The 26,502-nt window shown below is 44.5% G+C and overlaps 1 protein-coding gene across 1 annotated transcript in view; it reads left to right on the top strand.

Annotated features, from left to right (window-relative positions):
• PLCH2 (phospholipase C eta 2) overlaps positions 1–26,502 on the top strand; it is a 303,179-nt gene that overhangs the window by 206,863 nt on the left and 69,814 nt on the right. The window contains exons 5-7 of the mRNA XM_036747264.1: positions 9,527–9,697; positions 18,699–18,792; positions 25,713–25,916. Of these exons, the coding sequence (XP_036603159.1) occupies positions 9,527–9,697; positions 18,699–18,792; positions 25,713–25,916 (469 nt within the window). The remainder of the gene's footprint in view (positions 1–9,526; positions 9,698–18,698; positions 18,793–25,712; positions 25,917–26,502) is intronic.

The following is a 26,502-nucleotide window of genomic DNA, read 5'->3' as shown; positions in this document are numbered from 1 at the left end:
CTCTGTCCATGATGGAGACAACTATCCATGGTGCTGATCTCTGGCTTTAGATTCAGCGTGTGGGCTTTTTCTTGTTGACAGCTTTAGATTTCAACCACACACATCTATGGAAGTGATGGGGCTGTCTCATTACGCAGAGATGTGAGGACTGAGCTGTAATGAAGGATCTCCACACACCCAGGAAGATATCAGTGGGAGAAAGCACCTCATAGCCTCCTCTGCCAGGTCTGCTTACACAGCAAACAATCTCCATTCTGGGTTTGTTCCTGGCCTGGCTCAGTCACCCAGAGTTACAGGGCCTGAAGGGATAGCCTCATCCATAATGGGCCACTTGATGGATCTTTGATTAAGACCTGGAGCTTGTTAATTCTGAAAGCCTTGATGGCAGGAATTCCTCATGTCTAGAATCATTCTCAGGCCAGGTCGTGTCTTTGTTTAATGGCTGAGAAACTGCTAAGGGCATAATTTTACAGGATGAAATTTCCTTTGTGATACTCCCCTTTCTGTCTTTAGGCTCTGCCTTGACAAGGAAAAGTTTCCCTAATCTTTCTGAAGGTGCCCCTTTTTCAGGTTTTTCATTAAGTAGTGACCACCATCATTTTGCCTTGACATAGACCTCTGCACCAGAAATTAGCATGTCAGTCAGGTGCTCTTTTAATTCCTATTAGGCCTTGATATCATCCCTCTGGATATGATCATTTAAGTCATAGTAGTTGAAATTGCCAGGGCAGAGGGTCAAAAGAGAAAAACAGGAAGGGAAACCAAGGGCAGAAATTTGGGAAATGTTTACATTTAGAGGAGAGGTGGGGCATGGAAATGGGAGTAAGTGAAAATAAGAGAATCAGGAGAGAAGCACGGTGTCATGGAGGCCAAAGAAAGAGAGATGTTTAAGAAACAAATGGTTTTCAGCAGGGTCGAATACTGTCAAGAGTTCAAATAGGATGAATGGGATTTGTGGTTTCAGTAGGAGCTGAATTAGCTGTGGTTCTATGACTCAGAGTTGAATGATCATACTGTGGTGACCTGTGTGGCAGAGTCTAGTGGAATCAATGACTTTGCAGGGATGTGTTGATCCATGCTATGTTGTAGAGCATAGATCGTATGGAGCATATCGTTAGAGCTGGAATGGACCTCAGAGGTCATGTAGTCGAAACCTTCTTCATTCCACAGATGAAGAAACTGACACCCTAAGAAGTTAAGTGACTTGCAAAATTCCACAGGTTATAATAGTGAGAACTGGGACATGAACCCAGGTCCTCTGACTCCGAAAATCCAGTGCACTTTCCCTCATTGTTCTTTTTTTAAATGTTGACAGCTTTTATTTTTATATCACTTCAATTTCCAAATATATCTCTCCCTTTTTCAGAGAGCTATCTATCCTTATTTGTTATTTAGTCATTTTCAGTCATATCTGATTCTTCCTGACCCCATTTGAGGTTTTCTTGGCAAAGACACTGGAGTGGTTTGCCATTTCCTTCTCCAGCTCATTTTATAGATGAGGAAACTGAGGCAAACTGGGCTAGGTGACTTGCCCAGGGTCACACAGCTAGTATCTGAGGCAAGATTTGAACTCAGGTCCTCCTGACTCCAGGCCCAGTGCTCTATCCACTTTACCCAACTGTCCCTGTGATAAATAATGAAATTAGGGTGAAAAAAGCGCCCCTTCACCATTATTCCAAGGAAGAAACTGAGGATGAGAGGAAATGTGTGGTCTTGAGCTAATCACCCTTATCCTATTGCTTGTAACAAAGAATGTTTAAAAAGAATGAGAAAAAAAGAGTTTGGCAAAACCAACACTCTGACTAAGTCTGACATATAACATGTGCCTGTATTATTGTGTAGCATGTATGTTATTACATGTGACATGTAATAGCACATGTCATCCCAAGTGTTTTGTACCAAGTCTGACATAATAACATGTATCTTACCCACACTAACATATAATATTTCATACCAAGTCTGACATAATATCGTGTCTTACTCACCTGACGTACAATAACGTTTCATACCAAGTCTGACATAATATTGTGTCTTACCCAGTCAGACACATAATTACATGTCATGCCAAGACTGATATATAAGAACATATTTTAACACTCATTTTAATGTATGATGCTACTGGTAGATAGTGTGGGTGATACAAAATATAACCCTAAGTCCCTTCCCTCAGGGTGTTCACAGTGTAACTGGGGAGAGGAAATTAATGTGTATAACAATGAAGTGCCAAAGTTTGTGGCCATGATCCATTTGAGATCATGGGACAGTAGGATGCCATGACAGGTTGTTGAGTGCAGAGGTGGTGTCTTGAAAAATCGAAGGTGCTCTAAGAAGATTGGCCTGATAATGAGATTCAGGATAGACTAGAAGGGCCAAGTCCAGGAGACTGTGGCCACAATCCATAGAAAGTGGGGTAATGGCCTGGATTTACTTGAGAGATGGCCATGAGCATAAAGGATGATGGCAGAAAGTGGGTGTGATGAATAAGTGTACAGGAGAGCAGCCAAAGCATGCATGGGCTCTCCATCCACCCTCCTTCAGGGTGGCCCCAGGAACAGGATACGGATGAGGTGTGACGAATAAGGCTAATATGACATTGCAAGATGATATGGTTCCAGTGAGCCTCATGGGAAACATTACCTATAAATGCCCCCCACTCTACTTTGAAATAGGATAATAATAACAATAATAGCTAACATTTATATACCCTACTATGTGCTAAGTGCTTCACAATTATTATTTCATTCAATCCTCATAACAACCCTGTGAAGTAGGTGCTGTGACTATCCTTGCTTTGCAGATGTGGAAACTGAGGAAGACAAAGATTAAGTGACTTTCTCAAGTTTACACAGTTAGTAAGTATCAGAGGCCCAATTTGGACTTAGGTCATCCTTAACTTCAGGCCTGGCACTCTATCCACTGAGCCACCCACCTGCCCCCAAGAAGAGGAATTGCAGCAGGAAGTCAATGCCTCACCCTAGATGCTTTCCCACCGATGGAAAATGTAAGAGCCCCATGGTGGGAAGAGGACCAGCTTTGGAGTTGGAGGACCCCTTTGTTTAAATCCCACTTACTGAGATTCAACATATCATTTCTCTTTCCCCGGCCAGTTTCGTCATTCTCCCATTTCCTTTGTGAGGGTTGCTTACAGCATTTGAGAAGCTCACCTAATCCTCTCAAAGCTTCAAAATTGTGTCTGTCTGACCTGGCATGTTAAATTTGTGAAGGACACCCAAGCTGGATGGACTTTTCCCTTGGTGTCTGTCTCCTGTTGAATTTCAGTGAGTGTGCTGAAGAGCAGGGGTGAGTGAGCCCCAGCCTTGGCTGAGACCCATGTGTGGCTAATTGGCTCTCGCTGGTCTGTACTCATGCAGCCTTGACTACAGGTGGCTTCACGCAGTCCCTAGAGAGTTCATTCTCCCTCATGCCCTTTGTGGCCTGATCACTTGGGCTGCCTTGTGAATACATCTGAGCAGTCTGGACAATATGGCTAGCACATTTGCAGGCTCCTTAGCACTTTATGTTCATGAAGAAGTGAGGCTGCATTCTAAAGACTTACAGGCTTAAAAAATTGAGGTCCCTACCTTCTTATCCTAGGATCCTGAATCTAAGACTGAAAGGGGCCTGAAAGGCTGTCTTTCTCTGAAAGCCCCTCATTTGATAGTGGTGGAAACTCAGACCCAGATGACTTGCCCAAAGTCACACAGACAGTAAGTGGGATTTAAATCCAGGGGCCCTCTGACCTCAGGGACAGCTAAATGGTACAGTGGATAAAGTATTGGGTATGGAGGCAGGAAGACCTTCCTGAATTCAAAACCAGCCTCCTACACTTCCTAGCTATGTGACCCTGGGCAAGTCATTTAACCCTGTTTGCCTCAGTTTCCTCATCTGTCAAATGGGCTGAAGAAGGAAATGGCAAACCACTCCAGTATCTTTGCCAAGAAAACCCACAAAGAACTAGACATGCCTGAAAAACAACTGAACAACCACTCCAAAGCTGGTCCTCTCCCCACTGTGCTGGACACCTTGGGCTTCCTAGACCTTCCATCAGTGGAGAGCAGTGACTACACTGTCTAGGACCTGGCATCTACTTCCTGCTGAAATCCCTCTTCATAGTAGGGATGGGGGACAGTGGCAGACAGTGTTCCCCATGAAGTCCACAGGAACCTCAGCACCCTACATGATCATACTCTTGGTCATTGGTCCCCTCTGCTCCTGGGACCCCTCTGAAGAAGGGTGGAGTGGAAAGCTCCCCCAGCTTTTGGCTCCTCTCCTTTGGACCTGTTCATCATGCCCTGCTGTATGCCAGCTACTGCTCCCTACTCCCCGTTTTCATCTTCCTTTTATGTTTTGTCTTCTCCCATTAGATTGTAAGCTCCTTGAGGGCTATCCCCAGCACTCAGCACAGTGCCTGGCATATAGTAGGAACTGACTGACTAATGACGATTGAAAAGAAGGGAATCATAGGATCATAGATTTGGGGCTGGAAGGGATGGGAAATGAACCTAGTCCAACCCCCACCTCCCACCTCGATTTTCAGATGAGGAAACTGAAGCCTAGAGAGGGAAAGAGATTTTTCTCAAGGATACACAGCAAATTAGTCAGATTGGAGACTAGAACCCAGGTTCCTTGGCTTCTAGTCCACACTTTCTACCAGTGCAAAGTTGTATTTTCCCCTCAGACACTGTCCTCTTGGGAGTTTCAGTTGCTGGATAAGCAGGAGATGGGATGGATTGTCTAGTGTCCCTTCCCTGCTATCTCTAAACACAGATGCTGAGGGGAGACAGAAGCAGAGACTGGAAGAGCTTGGAAGGAATCTTAGGGACCATCAGACTCAACCCTGTTAGTTGAGTAGAACTGGAAACTGAGTCTCAGAGAGACACGAATTGCCCAACGTCATATAGCTTTCAAATGGTAGAACTGGTTCTCCATGTGGGACTTCTCAAAGCTTTTAAAGAATTCTTGAAATGTGATTTAGTCTTATTTAGCTCCCAACAGTTTCTAACTCAAACACTGTGTGATGTTGGTTAAGCCGTTTAACATCTCTGGACTTCAGACAACTCCCTTGGATTGGCACACTATCTGATCTGCCTCTCCCATTCCTCCTTTTCCCTAATATTTTCCTTAAAGTGTTGGTGTTGGGGTCAGAAAAACTAGGGATCAAAGTTTCTTTCTCTGACACTGGTTGTGTGATAGACCACAGCTAAGTCAACCTCCTAGCACTCCTGCTTTTCATTGGTCAAATGAGGGTAGGAATGTCTGTAATACCCATCTCACAGGAGTGTGAAGTTCCAATGAGATACTGAGATAACCTTTCAAATCTTAATGTGCTATATGATGTCTACTACTATTATAAAATGTAAGTTCCTTGAGGGCAGGGACAGATTTCATTTTAATTTTCATATCTTTTGCATCTTTCATGTTTGTTGTTGTTCAGTTGTTTCAGTCATGTCTGACCCTTTGTGACCCCATTTGGGATTTCTTTGGCAGAGATACCAGTGTAGTGTGCCTTCTACAGCTCATTTTACAGATGAGGAAACTGAGGCAAACAGAGTCAAGTGGCTTGCTCAGGGTCACACAGCTAGTAAGTACCTGAGGCCAAATTTGAACTCAGGTCTTCCCGACTCCAGACCTGACATTCTATACCCTGATCCACCTAGCTGCCCCATAGTAGGCATTTAAGTGCATACTGATTGATATCTAAATCTACTAAGTCATGGGTTGTAATCTTTATTCACGGAGGCACCTCTCACACTGGGAGTTCTCTGTGCCCAATGAAATCTCAAATCTTTGGAGTGTTTGTAGTGGTATAATTTAGACTCTCTCCCTAAGCCAGAATGGAGTTTGGCCCAGTCCCCTTAATGGGGATTTCATCCAAATACCCCAAACCTACAAAGTATTGGCCATATGGGAAGACCATTTAGTTGAGCAGCTTCCTTAGGGTCATAAATTTAAATCTGGAAAGCAATTTAGAGGTTATTTGGAGTCCAGCCCTCCTCATTTTAAAAAGGATGTCACTGAGGACCAGAGTCACACAGCTAGCAAGTAATCAAGTTGGAATTTGTACCCGGGTCTTCTGAATTCAACGCCAGCACTCATTCCAGTCAATAGAGCCAGGGAGGACAAGAAAATGGATTTTTTTTTTGGATAACCAGAATGCACTTGGATGATCTTGGGAAAGGGCCTTTCTGAACAAAGAGCTGAGCCAATGCGGTAAATCATGTCATTATGTACAAGGGACCCTAATGGGATGTGAAGCTGATGCTCCGGGACGCTAGAAACACAATCAAGGTTTTCTGAGTTAGCGGCTGCAGAGACAGCAATTGGCCCCAGAATGGCATTATTAAGTGGACTGCTGTAGCTCTGCATTGGTCTGAATACTGATGGGGGAGGCTGCCAGTGGACGCTGGGTGACCCAGGCAAAGTCACTGCATGTCTCCCTGCTTTCGGAATCCTGTCAAATCTCCACCAAGGTGGATGGCAGCCACCATCCAGATAATTAGGCAAGATGAGAATTGGGCTGCTCCTGATTTTATTGTGAAAATTGAACTTGAAGGGAGGGTTCCAGGCCTCCTGGGTCTCCACCTATTTATAACTGACAAGCAGCAACTTTTAATTAGCATTTTCACAAAATGGAATCTAGAAGATAGAGCTGGAGACGAGATGTGATTTTTAGCATCCAGGTTGGTGGTCAGACCAGAAAGTGTCTTGTTGCCTTGGCTCAGGGTGGGAATCTATTCTTCATCTTCTGCTTAGGCCTGGGTCTGACATGGATCTCAAAGTGCAGTTATCCTACAGGCAGAGTCTTCTCAGGTTTCAGAATGGTGGCTTCCAGCCCCTACCCTGCCACCTCTCCTCCCTGCCTGTTCTGGGATACTGAGCTAGGTCATGACTAAAAGTCTGAACTTTACATTTTTAAAAATTTTTTTGCCAATTACATGCAAAAACAATTTTAACATTCTTTTTTTTTTCAAATTTTGAGTTCCAAATTTTCTCCCTCCCCTCTCCTTCCCCCACTGCCCCCCCTCCATTGAGAAGGCAAGGAATTTGACACAGGTAATACATGTGTAGTCATGGAAAACACATTTTCGTGTAAGTCATTCTGTGAAAGAAAACACAGACCACCACTATCGAGAAATGGTCAAAGGATACAAACAGGCAGTTTTCAGAGGAAGAAATTAAAGATATCTCTAGGTATATGAAAAAATGCTTGAAATCACTACTGATTAGAGAAATGCAAATCAAAACAGCTCTTAGGTACCACATCTCTGCTGTCCGATTGGCTAAAATGACAAAACAGGAAAATGATAAATGCTGGAGAGGAGGTGGGAAAATTGGAACATTGTTACATTGTTGGTGGAGTTGTGAAGTGATCCAGCTATTCTGGAGAGCAATTTGGAACTATGCCCAAAGGGCTATAAAAATGTGCATACCCTTTGACCCAGAAATGCCACTTCTAGGGCTATATCCCAAAGAGATCATACAGGTGGGAAAAGAACCTGTATGTACAAAGATATTTATAGCAGCTCTTTCTGTGGTGGCAAAGAATTGGAAATCAAGGAGATGCCCATCAATTGGGGAATGGCTAAACAAGTTGTGGTATGTGAATGTAATGGAATACTATTGTGCAGAGGAGCAGACGGACTTCATTATAACCTGGAATGACTTATACGAACTGATGCTGAGTGAGGGGAGCAGAACCAGGAGGTCATTATACACGATTACAGACACAAGGTCTCCGTGAGGACTAACTTTGATAGACTTGACTCCTCTCATCAATGCAAGGTTCAAAGACAGCTCCAAAAGACTCATGATGGAAAAAGCTATGCACATCCAGAGAAAGAATCATGGAGTCTGAATGCAGATTGAGGCAAACTTTTTGCTCTCTCTTTTTTTTTCCTTTTTTTTTTTTTGGTTTAGTTTCTCCTTTCTCATGATTCATTCCATCGGTTATAATTCTTCATTGCAACTGGACTACTATGTAAATACGTTCAACGGAAAGGTATATGCAGAACCTACATTGGATTGTACACCGTCTTGGGGTGTTGAGGGGAGGAGTGGGAGGGAGAGAAAATTTGGGAGTCCAAAACTTGTGGAACTGAGTGTTATAAACTAAAAATAAAAAAATAAATTAAAAAAATAAAGAATAGATAATAAAGTAAAAAACAAAACAAAGACAACAAAAAAAGAAAAAAAGAAAACACACACACAAAAAAAAACCAAGAAAAATAAAGTAAAGAAAAAGTGTCTTTGATCTGCATTCAGGCTCCACCAGCTCTTTCTCCAGAGATGGACAACACTTTTCACCATAAGTCCTACAGAATTGTCTTGGATCACTGTATTGCTGAGAATAGCTAAGTTATTCATAGTAGATCATCATACAATGTTGCTGTTACTGTATATGATGTTCTCCTGGTTCTGCTCATTTCACTTTGCATCATTTCATGTAAGTCTTTCCAGGTTTTTCTGAGAGCATCCTGCTCATCCTTTCTTAAAGCACAATAGTATTCCATCACAATCATGTACAACTTATTCAGCCATTCCCCAATTCGTGGACATGCCCTCAATTTCCAATTCTTTGCCACCACTACAAACTTTTTTTAAATAATATTTTATTTTTTCACCAATTACATGTAAAAAAACTCAACCTCCAAGGACATATCTCTTGCTTTTATTTTAGTTTTTAATTTTAATTAAAGTTTTATTGTTGCCTTTTGTTTCTATACCATAATCACCTCTATATATACCCCACTTCCACCACCACCTGGTGAGCCTTTTTTCTAACAAAGAAAAACAGTTCAGCAGAAGCAATTAAAGTTGCCTGCATCTGACAACATATGTAACATTCTGTTCCCGTAGCCCCCCCCCACTTCTCTGAAGAAAGGGGAGAAATTAAACATACATATTGTCAGGGTTCAATAGGTCTTGATCAGGGTACTTTTGGGGCTCCCTTTGAGGTAGAAGATATTTGGGGAGAGGGTGGCTTAAGCCCACACTATCTCAGCTCAGCTTGTGCCCCAACTGCTCCAACAAGGCTGGTTTCTTTACCGTTCTCTCTCTCCCTCAGTATTCCTGGAGAAAATTGGACCCAATATCTCCCTTATTTTCATAAATCTGTTGTTGCTCCTTGTCTCCTAGCAATGTCCTCTGCCCCTTTTTCCTGCCCCCCCCCCAGTACTGTTACCCATTTTCCGAGACTCAACTCAAATGCATACTTCTCACAGAAGGTTCTAATTTCTTTCATTTTTTCCCAAACCATCTTCTTCTCTTAGCTATTAGACCACTTCAAGAATAATCCAGGACAGGTCATGGGAGCATAATATTTAGAACTTGATGGGTACACAGAGATCTTCACATCCAACCGTCTAAGGATCAGAGATGTTAAGTGACTTGTCTAATGTCACATAGTATTAAATAGAGCCTGAGGAGGGAGCAAGGAGAGGAGAAGGAAGAAGAGGAGAAGAAGAAGGAGGGGGAGGGACAACTGAGTTCCTGCAGGCCCATGCCCCCATGGCTCTTTGTGTTTTAGGAGGCGGACACAGATGACAACCAGGGCACGCTGGGCTTTGACGAGTTCTGCGCCTTTTATAAGATGATGTCCACCCGCCGGGACCTCTACCTGCTCATGCTCACCTACAGCAACCACAAGGATCATTTGGACACAGAGGATTTGAAGCGTTTTCTGGAGGTGGAGCAGAAGGTGACAGGGGCTTGGTGGGAGGAGAAGGGATGCCTAGGAAAGGGCAGGGGGAGAGGGAGAGCCTGGAAAGGGGCAGCCTGGGAACGGGCAGTGGGAGAGGGGAAACAGTCACTTCACATCCCTGGGCTGCTATATCTTCAGTTCTGAAATGGGAGTTTAGGGCTAGATGGTCTCTGAAGTCCCTTCTAGTTCAAGACCTGTGTAACTTCTTTGAGCCTCCGTTTTGTTAGCTGTAAAATGAGGGATTTGAACTAGGTGACTTCTGAAGTCTTTTCCTCTAGATCTTTGATCCCAGGGAACACAGGCAGTCCATCAGTCAGTATGCATTTATAAGGCACTTACTGTATTCCAGACACTGTATTAAGCTCTGAGGATTAAAAGAAGGGCAAAAAGAAATCTCTGCCCTCTGGGAGCTCATTGTCTAAGGGAGACAGTCATATAAATTATGAGGTCCTTATGAGATCTATCCAGTGTGAATGGAAGGCAACCTCAGAGGGAAGGCTGTAGCAGTGAGGAGAACCAGGAAGGGGATCTTGCTGAAGGTTACCCAGCTAGAAAGTGTCTGAGATGTGATCTTCCCCCAGGTTTTCCTGACTCCTGCCTGGTCCAACACACCAACCCTGCCTGTGCTGCCACCCAGAGTAGTTGATCAATAAGTGCTTATTGAAAACAAACATTTATAGAGCTTGAATTGCCTTCTCAGCTCTGTGGAGGAGCAGGAGCTGGAAATCCTGTTCTTTCTCCCAGGAAGCTCACAGTTTAGCTGGTGAGACGGGCCACATAAGGACAATGAGGCACATTTTAGAAGGCAGGTCAGTGCCCAGTGAACAAGCCAACAACAGGTATCCCACAATCCTGTTGGAGACAAGAGGAGGGAAGAACATTTACAGCTGTCGGTGCCAGGCCTCAATGGGCACCTGGCTTTGTTCATCCCTTTGTATAACCTTGAAATGCCTCCTGGACATCAAGTGCCATAAGGGCTTTAGCTGCCTGATTTTAATAGATAATGCCTGCCAGGATCATCTTTGACTGCAGGATCCAGGAGTCTCCAGGATATAGGCTCCCACTCAACTCAGAGATGATTATGTCATGGATCACGGTTGGACATTGATGCCTCATTCTAGAACATGGACTACCTGTCTTTAGCTTCTTTATGAGGCTGCCATGATGTCCTGGCCCATCCTGATGGAAAGAGCATGGCAGAAACCAGAATTTACCAAGCACTTACCAAATCCCAGGCATCGTGCTTGCTGCTAAGGCTACAAAGACAAAAATCAAATAGTCCTGCCCTCAAGGAACTTCCATTCTAAAGAGATGAAGCAACAGGTAAACAGATAAAGTCACACAAATCCAAACATTTGGAGTGGGAAGGCACTAGTAACTGGGGGTCAGGAAAACCTTCATATACAATGAGCCTTGAGGGCAACTGGGGGTTCTGAGAGACCGGAGTGAGAAGAGAGGGCATTTTGGACCTGAGGAGAGCCTGTTCCTAGAGGTGGGAGTGGTAGGGTGTGGCAAGAAGGGCCAGTTTGGCCTGAACATAGTGTGGGTGATAGGGAGTCATTGCAGCAAGCCTGGGAGGGAACAGTGGAGCCATATTGGGAAGGGCTTTAAAGGCTACTTACCCTCTCAAGGCCTCAGTTTCCTCCTCTGTCAAACAAAGGGGAGGAGTGAATTAGACCCCTTCTAGCTCTAGATCTAGGGTCCTAAAACCCAAGAAAAGGAATTTGTGTTTCTACCCTAGTGGCAATTTTGTCCTTGAAGAATCTTTGTGGGGCTGTGGTTAGCTAACTGAGGAGGGGAAATGATTCAAGTGATTGGCACTTGAGGCAGCCGGCTGAGCCCCTCAAGCAAGAGTTTCAAAGAGTGTGTGTGTGTGTGTGTGTGTGTGTTGGTACAAGTGTGTGCCATGGACCCCTTGGGCAGTCTGGTGAGGCCTATAGATCCCTTCTCAGAATTGTGTTTTTAAATGCATAAAATAAAATACACAGGATTATAAAGGAAAGTTGGAAGTAAAGTGGAAAGGAAAGAAGGAAGGAGGGAAGGAGGAAGGGGGAAGAAAGGAGGGAGTGAGGAAGTGAGAAAGGAAGGAAGGAGGGAAGGAAAGAAGGAAGGAAGGAAAAGAAAAAGGGAAATGGAAAAGAAGGAAAGAAAGAAGGAGGGAAGGAGGGAGGAAAGAAGGAAGGAAGAAGGGAGGAAGGGAAAGAAGAAAAAGGAAGAGTCTTTCATGTGCTAGGCACTATACTAAGTGCTTTACAAATATCTCATATTTGATCCTCACAACAACCCTGGGAGGTAGGTGTTATGATTATCCCAATTTTACAGCTGAGAAAGCTGAGGAAGACGGGGTGAAATGACTTGTCTGGGCTGATAGAGCTAATAAATGTCCGAGATAAGATTCGAATCTTCTTGATTGCCAGTGCTCTAATTCACTCTGCCACCTAGCTGCCTCTGATATCAAAATACTATTTCTAGAAAAGTTCTCAGATCCCAGATTGAGAACCTTTGTCTTAGAACTTTTCACTGCAGACAGACTGTTTCTGTGGGTCCTAGCAGATTGGTGGCAGGGGGGCATCCTCTGGGCTCTTTTCACCCATTGGCATTAGGCTCCAGCCCCACTCTGGCTCTTTTGTTTTCTGGAGGAGGTGCTCAGAAGGGTTTCTTGGGGAGGGTCCCTGGCCCAGAGCACAATTAACTGGAGGGAGAGTTGTATATGCCAAGTTTTAGCTAATGAGAAAGGCACAGGGCAAAGGCAAGGATCTTTCTGTGCCTTATCTCTAGCCTGAGAGAAGATCCACCCTGTGTTTGGTGGCTCTACCATAGCTCTTGTATCTCCATGCTTTTATGAGGAGGGGGAAAGAAGGAAGAAGGAAGGGAGGAAAGGAACAAAGAGGAAGGCTTTGCTAAGAGTCTTTTATGTGCTAGGCTATAGTGCTCAGGAGGACAGCATGACTTGATTTCCCAGGGTTCTCTCTGCATTGAAAATTCTCTTAAGAGGCCAATAATGATGATAGCCCAGTAACCCAGCTGCCTTGCACTGGAATCACACTCCCTATTTTCCTGTCCATTAAAGTAATTTTGCCTTCCCAGAATCCTTGGGAGGTAGGCAGGTTACAGAGAAGAGAGCAACATAGGGCAGTCAAGGAAGCACCCCATCAATCATCTTCATTTCAGGGAACCAAGGTTCTGGTCCTGACTTGGGATCACAGAGTCTCAGAGTAGGAAGGACTTGAGCAGCCATCTAGGTCAACCCAGGGGAGAAGACATGCCCTCGAGGAGGTTATAATCGAATGGGGGAGACAACATGCAGACAAACATATACAAAGAAGCTATATATGGGAAATAATGAACCATGGGAAGGCACTGGAATTAAGAGGGGTTGAAAACTCCAAGATCTTTTTCAGACAAATTGCTGTCTAACCATGCCTCCCTCATGTTGTCCTTGGGCAGATTGGCTCTTGAACCCATGTGTACATTAATCCCAACTACACAGTCTTTAATATTCTAACCCATCAAGATCTTTCTGGATCTTGACTCTGATGTCCAATGTGTTAACTCTCCCTACTGACTTTGAAGCTCTGCCCCTCACTCTGAGCAACTGGACAAGTTGCTTCCTCCTCCTGAGTTCAGGTTTCCTATCTATAAAACAAGGGGGTTGGACTTGCTCTATCATAGTCTGTGTTCATGGGAAATCAGAGGGAAGCATCTTGGCCAAGGTCATTGAGCAAGAGAACATCAGACTTTGAAATAGAACCCAAGCCTTTCAAAGCCAGCACTTTTGGTAGAATGCCAGTTAGGGGCCCCCACCCCAGATACTTGGATGTTAACCCCTATTCACAGAATTCTGATCCTGTTGAATGGTGGTAGTGGTGGTGGTAGTGAAGCCCCATTGTTCGGAACTGTAGCTCCAGAATTTGCAAGTTTGCTAATCCAACATGGCGTCTCCCTGGGGTTCCCTGCATGTTATTTCTGATTATTTATGGACTGTCAGGGAACAAGCAAGGAACACATCTCCCAGCGCACCGGGGGAGTTGCTGCCTGGGTGTGCTGCAGATTGATGACCGATTTGAACAGCTGCGTCCGAGGAAGGGCTGTTTGTCTTGTCTCCTGACCCCCGTGCTTGTTGCACTCCAGAGAAGACCCAGACCCGTCGTTCCACTCCTGGGGCTTGTACTACCAGAGTAGAACAGACCTTCCTCACTGCAGATGAACTCTTTTCCATTAAATCTTAACAGGCACCAGCCCCAGAGGGAAGTACCAAATGTGCCGATTAAGTCGTTATCCCAAATCTCTTTGGCTTTCCTACCACTGGCTGGTTCTTAGCTTCATTTTTATTTCATGAATTGCTCTTCAAAAGGAGTCCCTGTCAAACATCGCTGGAATTCTTTATGCTTTTCAGCCTTTTATGGAAAGGTAGAAGTCATCAATCTTGGCATCCCTCCCAGAGGTGGAGTAGTTTAAGGAGCTCCACTGAGCCAGGTAGCAGCTAGAAAACCTCCCTTTCGCACCTTTGTTGGCCAACATCTTTGAGTAAAAGTTTCTGTGTCTGGAATCCTGTCCCTCCTGAAGTCCCTTGATGCCACTGGGAGGCAGGTCTAGCTCTCACCTGGTCCTCATACAGTCCTAACCCAATGCTACACATTCATGAGAACGCTGTGACAAGAGGGTTTGTTCTCTAGATGCTTAGTCAGTTCCATCTCAGTGGCTGCAGCTCACTGTGAGCCTTTTGCCAAGAGACAAATTCTTTCCTTTAAATAAAACAATTTTGGGATTTCAGAGTAAATTGGGATGCTATAGGGTAGGAGTTCATAGTCTTTGTATCATGGACCCTTTGGTAGCCTAGTGAAGCCTATTGATACCTTCTTAGAATCATGTTTTTAAAACACATAAAATAAAATACACAGGATCATTAAAGAAACCAATTAGATGGAAAGATAGTTCTCAAAAATTTTTTTTAAAGTTTATGGACTCTAGGTTAAGAATCCCTGTAGAGACATGGGGGTGTTGCTCCAAGCTCAGATCCAGCTGTATAGAGAGACAGAAAGACCAGAGCTCTCCTCTCTCTGCCCCATGGCCCTAAGTTTTCTGATGTCCTCTCCAACTACAGCCTTAGACTGGCACAGTGCCTGCTGAGCCTTGTTTCCTGTTTTTTCTCTCACGTTTGAGGGAGGTGAAACAGGTATGGATTCATGCCCTTCCCCCTAGAGATCAACTCTTATCAAACAATACCATTGGCCCACAGGATAAGAAAACACAAAGGTACCTGCTTCTTTCCGGCAGGAGGGTGGTGTGGTGGATGGAGTGCAGGGCCTGGAGTCAGGAAGACCTGAGCTCAAATCCAGCCTCAGAGACTTACTAGCTGTGCGACCCTGAGCAAGTCACTTAGCCCTGTTTGCCTCAGTTTCCTCATCTGCAAAATGAACTGGAGAAGGAAATGGCAAACCAGTCCAGTATCTATGCCAAGAAGACCCAAATGGGGCCCCAGAGGGTCAGACAGGACCGAAATGACTCAACAATAACATCGACAAAAGCTTCTTTCTGTCATCTATTTACCGGATGCATGACTTTGATCTTGGGAAAGCTGCTTATGTTCAAAGGCTCATATAGCTAGAGCTGAAATGGGTTTCTGAGGCTTCTCATTTTACAGAAAGAGAAATTGAGGCCTAGAGAGGAGTCGCCCAGGTACTAAGTGATAAAGATGGGATTTTAACCCAGCGCATCGGCCTCCAAAATCATTGCTCATCCTATAATACGGCACTGACTTTATTCATGGGATCCCAGAAACAAAGGATTTTGAGCTGGGAAGAATCCCTTGAAGTCATCCAATCCAAATCTCTTCATTTTACAGGGGAGGAAACTGAGGCCAGAGAAGTGAAGTGACTTACCCAATGTCCCAAAGCTAGTGTGTGGCCAGGTCTGGATTCAAACCCATGTCTTCTGGCTCCCAAGTCAATGTCCTTTTCCAACACATTGAACCATTTTCATTGGGCTTTTTGTTCCCATTTATTTAGTTTTTGTTCATTCCTCTTTCAGTCATGTCTGACTACCCCATTTTGGGGTTTTCTTGGCAAAGATACTGGAGGGGTTTGCCATTTCCTTCTCCAGCTCATTTTACACATGGGGAAACTGAGACAAACAGAGTTAAGTGACTTGCCTAGGGTCTCACAACTAGTAAGCATCTGAGGCCAGATTTGAACTCATGAAGATGATTCTTCTTACGTCTAGGTCCAGTGTCCTAACCACTACTCCACCTAGGGCTTGAAAAAATTGTAGGGGATTAATAAATGCTTTAAAAAAAATCCCTTCATGGGGCAGCTAGGTGGCACAGTGAGTAGAGCACTGGCCCTGGAGTCAGGAGGACCTGAGTTCAAATCCGACCTCAGACACTTGACACACTTACTAGCTGTGTGACCTTGGGCAAGTCACTTAACCCCAATTGCCCTGCCCAAAAAATATAAAAAAAAAATCGCTTCACCCCATGTTGGCACCTTGGGACAAAATTCCAACTGCCCCACCCTGGTGATGGTTATGATACAAAGTGTCTCTGAATAAATTAATGGATTTCTCCTGTAAGACAATACTGATGGAACTTGCTAGGGGTGGAGGAGCTTAGAAAAAGCCAGGTGCTGATGCAGGCTATGTCGGGTTTTCTAATCCCTTCTTAACCCTGTTTCTATTTCCGGCCTGTGCCACACCTTGAGGTAATGAGTTTCCTAAGCTCATTCCTATCATGGGGAAGAAGGGTCACTTCTCTTTTGTCCTAAACCCTTCCCTTGCCTTGTTCGGTGGAAGTCATTCTTTCCTGGGAGAGCTTGGAGATTTAGATGGGGCATGGGGTAGAGTGGGTAGTCTGAGGGTAGTCAAAGGGTCTCAGGGCAGTGGAGGTGAAGGGATGGGAAAGGGACAGTGTTTTCTTTTTTAGGATTCAAGGAGAGCAGCTCAGAGAGAAAGGACAGGGGCAAGTGGAGGCTTGAAACAGAAAAAAAATCTTCCCCTCCCTAACCTTGCCAACCTGTTATTCTCTATTCTTCTCCTGTCCCTGATCCTTGACAATCCATTGGCCCTGTCTGCTAGGGAGCGAGGCGTGGATGTCTTTTCAGAGCAACAAGGATGTGTTAATGTCTGGCTGGGCTATTGATTCCTTTACTTGTCAAGACAGAAAATGAACTCTCGCTGTAAGAAGCATCCAGCTCCTGGGCTGCATCCCCAGCCAGGGCTGCCTCTTCACAGGACAAACCTGGAGCCCAGTCTGGGGAAAGAAGTGAGGGGCTGCTCACTGAAGTTCCTAGGCTTGTCTCCCGAGGGTCTTGACCTGGGAAATCTTGTGTGTCTTTCCCATGAGGGAGATGGTCACCCTACAAGTGGGTGCTTTAGGATGAGTTAACTTGTTTAGGTTATAGGATCTTAGGATATAAGATCTGGAAGAAGTCTTCAGACCTGATCTTCGCTCAGAGCTGGGAGGGACCTCACTCAAATGTTAGCCGAGTGACCCCGAGCAAGTCACTTAACCTCTATTTGCCTCAATTTCCTCAGCTGTAAAATTGGAATATTAAGTACCCACCTCACTGGGTTGTTGTGAGGATCAGTTGAGATAAAATGTGCAAAGCATTTTGCAAAGCTTAATGTGCCATATAAACGCCAGCTATGATCATAAGCTGTTATAGATTTCAGAGCTGGGAGGGTTTTGAGAAGAGAAAGTGTCAGAGAATGATCTTAAAACATAGAATGGCATTGGGGGTGGGGAATGGGGCTGAGACTTGGATATCATCAGTCCAACCTTCTCCTTTCACAGCTGTGGACACTGAAGTCCAAAGAGATTTTAAATAGCAGGTCCTAGCTCTGCCATTTGCTCTCTGTCTGGGAGACTTTGGATAAGTTGCTTGGCCTCTGTGGTCCTCAGTTCCACCATCTGTGGGATGGGGGTATTGAACTAGGTGGCTGCTAAGGTCCCTTCTAATTTTGATATTCTGTGATCTTCTTCTTGACCTCTGGGTACATATAGGTAAACTGAAGCACGGAGGGTTCTCACAACTTCACTGAAAGTTCTCTATGGCAAAAGGTGGCACAGCCAGAGAATTTCTCTATCTACCCAGTTTTCAAAAGTTAGAAAGATTGTTTTCTTCTCCCCTCTCCCCTGTCTTGCCCAGAATTAACCCAGTGAGTTGATAAAAAGACCTGAGTCCATACTCCCACATATTAAAAGATTGTGGATCAAACTGAGCCACCTTCTTTCTTTCCTCCTAAGCACGTACTACCTGGCTAATTATTATTAATCCTCCTCTTCCCTACAAAGCCCCTGGCTCTGATTCATCACTTCTCTCTAAAGCTATCAGGCCTATAGATACCGGTAATTAGTCTATGGTCCCATTGGCCTCAGCTGTCCCTGGCTCTGTGCCATGGCTCAAGCTCATGAGCCTTTCAGGGAAATGAGCTTCGAGAGTCAGACTCTCCCAGGGTAGGGGAAATGGTTGGTTGTTGTTGTCCTTCGTTCTCCAAGAGGACCAAAATGACATCACCGTGTTAGAGTTAAGTTCCAATGAGGCCGACTATGGCTGATCAGACCAATACGAGCTCGGAATGCTCTACCACAGGTCGGGCACAAATAGTCCCTGTGAACGTTTGGGGTGGATACTCCAAACTTGTGCATCCTGTGTTTTCTTTGAGCTGTTTCAATTCTGCTTTGCTCATAGAGCACAGCACCTTCTCTGAAGTGGACATACCACACTGGGTGGTCCTGTGCCAGTGTCTCCCATGTTGCACAATCAATTCCAAAATTCTTAAGACAGAAAAAGGAAATGGCAGGGGCTGGCTGTGAGATGTGCCCCCCGCCCAGTTGCCAGAGTATTTGGCTAGGTGACCCATGTCTAGCAACCCTGATACCATGATAGCAGCAGAATCAGAGGGATGAGGGACCCTGGCAGGAGGCTGGGCAAGCCCTGGTGATGAGCAGGGACCAGCAAGCCTGAAGTGGGCTGATGGCTGTGTGGCTGTTTCATTCTAGATGACGGATGTGACCAAGGAGTACTGCCTGAACATCATTGATCAGTTTGAGCCATGCCTGGAGAACAAGAGTAAGGAGGTGCTCGGCATCGATGGTGAGTGAGCCGCTGGGGCCAGGTAGCAGGAAGCTACAGACTGTCTGTAACCTTTATGAGTCCAAGACCTAGCCCAGGGACCAGGGACCTTGTCTGGGTGGTGGATAAGAGACAACCAGGGCCGAGTACCTGCTGGGGGCAATTTGGGAAACTGAGGCCCAGGCCCAAGTTGGATTCCAACTCTGAGAATCCTTCTGGATCTAGGCTCATGACCCTGGGCTTTTCTGTGCCTCAGTTTCCTCCTCTGCAAAAAGAAAGGGTTAGACTTGATGGCCTCTGAGGTCCCTTTCATCCTAGGATGCCATGAATCCTACCTAAATCTTTCTGAAAGCTAGATGATGACTCAACTTACCCTTCATTATAGGCTCAAATTTTCATGTCAAAGTGGAACCATCCCCCTACCTCCATCCCTTTATGGATAATTGAACATCATTTTGTCCCATGTGCTTGGATGCTACCCTCCTTTCCCTGGGACTGGGGGAGTGGTGGAGAATAATTGGGGCAGGGGAAGCTCAGTCCTTCCTTGACCATTACACCTAGACAGAGAAGTCTCTACTTATCTGCCTTCCCAATTTCCCAAACAAATACAACACTGTCCTTTGTTTCTTACTTTGAGGTGGGAGAAGGATCTCTACTGGGATCCCCAACACCCCCTTTCAAACACTGGGATATCGAACAAATACATCTGACAAATGTACATGTATACATATAGACCTGCATATGCATACCTACACACAAATCCCCAAGAGGAATATTTTCAGCTCATTTTAGTCCATAGTTGGAAATCTCCTTATCGATCAATCAGCAAGCCTTTATTAAATACACTGTGTTAGATGCTAGAGATAAAAAGTCCACCCCCTTCATTTTATGGATGGGGAAAGTGAGATCCAGAATGGGGGAGTGGATTACCCAATGTCACACAGGTGGTGAATAGCAAAACTAAAATATGAACTCAGGATCCCAAAGGTGGTGTTCTTTCCATTAAACCATACTGTCTATTTGGACATGCTTCTCTTGCCTAAAGAGTCTCCTCTTACTTCAACCTCTGGAAAGAGTACTCTATTATTACTCTACTCTCTAATCACCCATTGGTCCCTTGTTAAAATTTTACCTGAAAGCAGTAACATATTCAGTTGTTAGCCACTTATATCTTAGTAAGAATTAGGGGTTTAAGCAGAGGACAGTTCCCTTTGGTTTTAGGAGCTGGAGGAGAGGTCAGAATTAGGTAGTATGACTGGAGGATGAGGAAAATCAAAAAGCATTGGGACAGGTGAGAAGGGGTCAGCAAGAGGGGTGCCCAAGAGGCCAAAATGAGCTTTCCTCCCTTCACAGCTTTGCAGAAGAGAACTGAGAGAAGCTTGTCTGGTATCCAATTAGCTCATTTAGACCCAACCTATCTCGAGCCTAGAACACCAGTGGATGTTCTAGAGTTTCCCTGAATGCGGAGCCTCGGGAGGGTGTGTCCCTGAATGGGGAGCCTCGGGAGGGTGTGTGAAGTGGGTTAGTGGATAAAGGGTCCTCTCTGAGTGGACCCTTTGGATGGAGAGGGATGAGCAGTAGATAAGGCTCCCCGGGAGAGTCTTTCTGCAATTCTGCTCAGAGAATAAGGAGATAATTAACTTGTCAGGATCTATTATGGCTGGTTTTCTCCAAGGGTACCTTATGCCCGATCAATTTTCCAATTTTCCTGCTCTCCTTCAAGTCCTGGGCTGGAGTCAAGCCACGGAGAGAGCTTGTAGGAGAAGATGGTGTTAGCTTGTGAATTATGGCTTCTGAGGTTTCCGTAAGCTGACCTCGATCTTCATGTTTCTCTAGTATCCGAGAATGTAGAGCTGGAAGAGACCAGCTAATGCAGCTCTCTTGTTTTACAGATGGGTAAACTGAGGCTGAGAGAAGGGAAGGGATTTGCCCAAAGTCCCACAACAAATGAGAGCTGGGATTGGAACAAGGTCTTCTAACTCACTTGGTCATCATTTCCCAAGTTCCTCTTGGATTTCTCATTGAGCTCCTTCTGTAGGATGGGCAGCTTGGCCAGGGGACCAAGTGGGTGATGTGGAGTCTAGAAGGTTATTAAAATGATCTCAAAGCCAAAAGGGTTCCCATAAGGCATCTAGTCCAACCCATTAGCAAGCAGAATGCCTTCTGTAGCCAACAAGTGCACATCTAGCCTTTACCCAAATGATTCCATACCGAGGAAGTCCTTGTCTCTGGAGGTGGCCTATGCCACCTTGGGATGGCTCTCACTCCTGCCTAGGAAGTTGTATCTTGATATCAAGTCTAAATTTGTATCTTTACAACTTCTACCCATTAGTCTTGGTTCATACAATTGTAGGTTCCTAGATTTACAGCTGGAAGGAATGATGGAGGTCATCAAGTTCAGCCCCCTCATTTTGCAGCTAAGGAAACTGAGGCTGAGTGAAGTGCCTTTCCTAGAGTCATGCAGCTATTAAGTGTCTGAAGCAGGCTTTTAACTCGGTTCTTCCCCATTCCAAGTCTGGGGCTCTCTATCAATCACACCATGTTGTGGACTACTGGGCTAACAGAATAACTTAATTACTCCTCCATATTATGGGACCATAGAGCTGGAAGGGAACTTGGAAGGCATTGAGTTCATTTGTCTGATTTTACAGATGAGGAAACTGAGACACATGGGGTAAAATGACTTGCTTGGGGTCAAACAGTCTGTGAGTAGACCTGAATCCAGGTCTTCCTAACTCTAAATCCAGCACCCTATCACCTATGCCATGCTGCCTCTCAATACCTGGATATAGGTATGATGGCCTCCCCAAAGTCTTCTCTTCCCCTAGCTAAATATCCTTAGCTCCTTTGAGTAATCCACAAATAGCCCAACAAGTGGAGATCAAGAATTACTTTAATCTGGAGCAGGTTCTGAAGTAGGTGCTGCTAAGGGACTACCTAGTTTATGCCTAGTAACATATACACCCCTCCTGAGTGTGTGAGTGCATGCACAACTATGTACCTAAGAAAAAGCAAGATGGCACCATTGTTAGGTCAATGGCTGGGACTTAGCAAGAGAATCAGTTGTGGTAGTCAATGATCAAAGCATTTGGCCCTTTTATTTGATGTGTTTAAGGGAAGGTTGTGGGGATTTGCTTATGGGAGATGGAAGGATGATGGAAGGAGACTAAGGCTAGTTATCTAGGAAATGTCTGGCCTAACGTAATTCGGTGCTCTCTTTCCAGAGAGATTCGTGGAATTGAAAAGCCATTAAATCCATGCCCCTTCTCTGGATATCTGTTCCCTGGGCTCTCACTGAGGGCTAACCTAAGCAAGAAAGACAGAGAGAGAGACCCAGGATTCAAGGAGCTGGGGTCAACTGTCTCTTCCCCCAGGAATCATGTTCTGATACAGTTGAAACATACCCACCTTGAAGTAAAATATTCTATCTACCTTTTCAAAACATTCAAATCCAAAGGCCTGGCTCTTTGCTTTCTCTTGCTGGAATCCTGCATATTTTATCATATTTTACATTAGACTGTGTCTGAATTTCCTGTCAGTGAGCTAGGATTGTCATGGCAATTCCTGGATTGCTTTTTTCTAGAAGCCTTGGCTATTGGGAGTTACTTGGGACTACATGTGGAAGGCCCCATGGCACACAATGTCCTTTGTGAGGGGCTGTGAGGGCAAGGGATTCAAGACTTTTATAAGATGAGATCTCCTTTCTCTGTTAGCTTACATTTAGTCCCCTAGAGAGCCCCAGAATGCATGGGGGGAAGCACTGGGTTAGAACATATGGATCTGGCTTTCAATAAAGTTTCATGATAACCTTGTTAACAAGATGGAGAATTGTGATGAGTGATGGCTGCCAATCTAAGGGACACCCCTGGTGGATTGCCTGTGGGCTCTCTCCTTGGGCCTCTCCTATTCAAGATTCATATCAAAGATTTGAATAACAATACAGATGGCATGCTTATTAAGTTTAAAAATAGGATGATGTTGGATGTTGGCTTTGGAGTCAATAAAAGTCATAACAGACTAGAATGATGAGCTGAAGCTTTTTTTTTTAAAGTCCAAAGCTGTAACTTCACTCACTTAGGGAACTTACAGTATGGACAAGCCCTCCACCAGTGCCAATTGTCAACTCTATAATTTATGACTTTAGGGAGTTGATGGGGCCTCTGGGAAGTTAAGTGATTTTCCTTCAGTCACACGGCTATGAGTCAGAGGCCCCATCTGAGCTCATGTCTTCTTGACTTCCACTGATCCATCAAGTGCTATACCCATTCTTTCTCTAATGAAATGCAGTTTAGTAGGGACAAAAGCAAACCCCTGAGCTTGGGTACGAGAAGTCATATGCCCTAACGGGAGAGGGGAGGGATGTTCATACAACAGGTTACATTAAAAGTACTTAGGAATTTTCATGGACTGCAAGCTGGAGAAGATTTGCTAGCATGATGTGCTGGCCCAAAAGTAAATTGGATCTTAGATGGCATCAAGAAAAGGTGTGGTGTCCAAAATGATGGAAATGACCATCTTTTGAACATGGACCTGGCCAGACACTGGAAGCACTGTGTTCAGATGTAAGAAGGAAATGAATAAGTGAAAACATGTCCAGAAGAAACAACCAAGATGCTAAAAGTGCCACAAATCGTAACATATGAAGAACAGTAGAAAGAACTGGAGAAGAGGAGACTTAAGGGGTGGGGGAAGAACCATGGTTTTCAAATTCTTGAATGGTTTTTATAGGAAAAGGGGGAATTAAATGTGTCTTCAGTGCATCTAGGGAGTAAAATCAGGACCAATGGGTAGAAATTCTAGGGAAGTCGATTTGGGATTAATATAAAGGACTTCCTACTTCTACTTCATTGACTGCACTAAAGCCTTTGACTGTGTGGATCACAACAAAATGTGGCAAGTCCTCGAAGAGTTGGGAGTACCAGATCATCCTATTTGTCTCCTGAGGTACCCATATGAGGGCCAAGAAGCAACAGAACCAAACATGGAACAACTGATTGGTTTAAGATTAGAAAAGAAATACAAGACTGTACTTTATCAACTTAACTTATATGTAGAATACATCATGGGAATTGCCAGGCTGGATGAATCAAAAGCCAGAATTTAAGGTTGTCTGGAGAAATACCAGCAATTTCAAATATGCAGATGATGCCACTCTAATGGCAGAAAATGAAGAAAAAATAAGAAGCCCCTTGATGAGGCTGAAAGAAGAGAGTGTCAAAGCTGGATTGAAGCTTAACATCAAAAAAACTAAGATGTTGGCAACTGGTCCCATCATTTCCTAGCAATTAGAGGAAGAAGAAATGGAAGCGGTGTCAGATTTTATATTCTTGGGCTCAAAGATCACTGCAGACAGTACTGCTGTCATGAAATTAAAAAGACTCTTGCTCCCTGGAAGGAAAGCTGTGGCAAACCTGGACAGCATACTAAAAAGCAGAGACATCACCTTTCTGACAAAGATCCATATAGTCAAAGCTCTGGTTTTTTCCATAGCAACACGTGGCTGTGAGAGTTGGACTATAAGGAAAGCTGAGCACCACAGGATCGACACTTTCTAATTGTGCTAGAGAAGACTTTCGAGGGTCCCCTGAATAGCAAGGAGATCAAACCAGTCAATATTTAAAGAAATTAATTCACACTATTCATTGGAAGGTCAAATACTAAAACTGAAGCTTAAATACTTTGGCCACATAATGAGAAGGCAGGACTCATTAGAAAAGATCCCGATGTTGGAAAAGATTGAAGGCAAAAGGAAAAGTGGGTGGAAGAAGATGAAATGGATAGATAGTGTCATGGAAGCAATGAACATGAGCTTGGAAAGACTTGAGGAGACAGTGGAGGACAGAAATGCCTGGTGTGCTATGATCCATGGGGTCACAAAGAGTTGAATACAACTGAACAAGAATAAAAGATTTCCTAATAGTTAAAGCTGTCCAAAGCTGGAATGGATGCCTCAAGGCATGTTGTGTAGTTAAGCAGAAAGTATAACTCAGAGCTTTAGTCAAGGCAGTTGGGTGGCATAGTGAATAGAGTGCTGGACTTGGAATCGGGCAGATCCATCTGAGTTTGAATCCTGCTTCAGGCGACTAGCTAGCTGTATGACCCTGCACTTCCCTCTGGGTCTCAGTTTCCTCTTCTATAAAATGGGAATATAATAATAGCGCCTACCTCACAGGTTTGTTGTAGGGGTCAAATGAGATAATACCTATAACGCTCTTTGCAAATGTTAAAGCGCTATTATTACTTTTTAAAAAATTATTATTAACATGAGTTCTGCCACTCATATGTGGTGTGACCTTGAACAACTCATACCCTTTTTCTGGGTTCCAACATTCTACTTCGTAAAGCAAGGAAGTTGAAACAGATGACCTCTAAAATCCTTTCTAGCTATAGGTCTATGAGTTTGTTATCCCAAGGGCCACTTCTACTGCTAATGTTTTGAGATTAAACATGGTGGCATAGTGGATAGCGTGTGGAAGGACTGAGTTCAAATCCTGTCTCGTATAGTCTGTAGATCTAAATGGAGACACTAGCTTCCTGTGTGACCCTTGGCAGGTCTCTTGGATGTTGAGATAGGAGGGATCTTTAAGGTCGATGGTCTGCTCTTCTTATTTTACAGTTGGGAAGTTGAGGCCCAGAAATGGTAAGTGCTTTGGCCAAGGTCGCACAGATGGCAAGTCGCAAAGATGGTATTTGAACCCAGTTTCAGATTCAAAATTTGAGCTCTTTCCATGGAATCATCTAAAAATAGGGATGATAATGACATCTACAATTTAGGGTTTTTATGAGAATCAAATTAAATAATATATTTCAAATGCTATATAAATGCCAGTTATTGTTAACCTCTTCATTCTTCCCTTCCCCTCCCCCCCACTCCTTTCCAAATGTTCTAGGTAATGTTCTTACTGGCAGATCTGAGTTCTTGTCCACCTCATCCCTTCCAGGTTTTACTAACTACACAAGGAGTCCAGAAGGAGACATATTCAACCCCAAGCACTACCAAGTGAACCAGGACATGACCTACCCGCTAAGTTACTACTTCATCACCTCTTCCCATAATACCTACCTCATTGGGGACCAGCTCATGTCCCAGTCTCGGGTGGACATGTACTCATGGGTCCTACAGGCCGGCTGCCGCTGTGTAGAAGGTGAGAAGTGGCATGGTCTATAGTCATAGGTACCAGTCCTGTCCTTGACCTGTGAGATTAAGTAGCAGAGGCCTTCTGGTCTTTCCAGAGAACTAAGAGAGTGTTCTACAAACCTGAGTCCAATTCCTAGCCTCGCCACTAATAACTGTGACTTTGGCTAAGTCGATTTATCTTGGCTCATTATAATGATAATAAATAACTTTGGCCCTGGCCCTTTCACAGGGGTATTGAAGGTCAACTGAGAAAGTGGATATGAAAGCTCTTTTCTAAGTGAAAATCTCTATTCAGACATGACTGAGGGTGGTTATGCTGAGAGAAGGTATGGGATATATTTCCCATCTGTACTTCCAGCCTTCCTTTCTTCCTTCCATGGGCAGCATTTGACCTGGGTCTTAGAGATTATATTGCAAGGCTAAGCAGAGGACTTTGTAAGTATAGACTCTGTCTGCCCTGGCCTGAGGTCTTCTGTGGGCAATGGAGTCACTGAAAGTCCGGAAGCACAATTCTATGCTGTAGGCACGGGCATCCCCAGATATGACCCTGCCATGAGGCACCTGAACTGTTCTCTGACTGAGAACTGCTTCCA

Source organism: Trichosurus vulpecula, chromosome 2 (assembly GCF_011100635.1).
Source record: "Trichosurus vulpecula isolate mTriVul1 chromosome 2, mTriVul1.pri, whole genome shotgun sequence".
In the NCBI taxonomy this organism is placed as follows: Eukaryota; Metazoa; Chordata; class Mammalia; order Diprotodontia; family Phalangeridae; genus Trichosurus; species Trichosurus vulpecula.
Note: the sequence above shows the minus strand (reverse complement) of the source record. Positions and strands in the feature narration are given on the sequence as shown.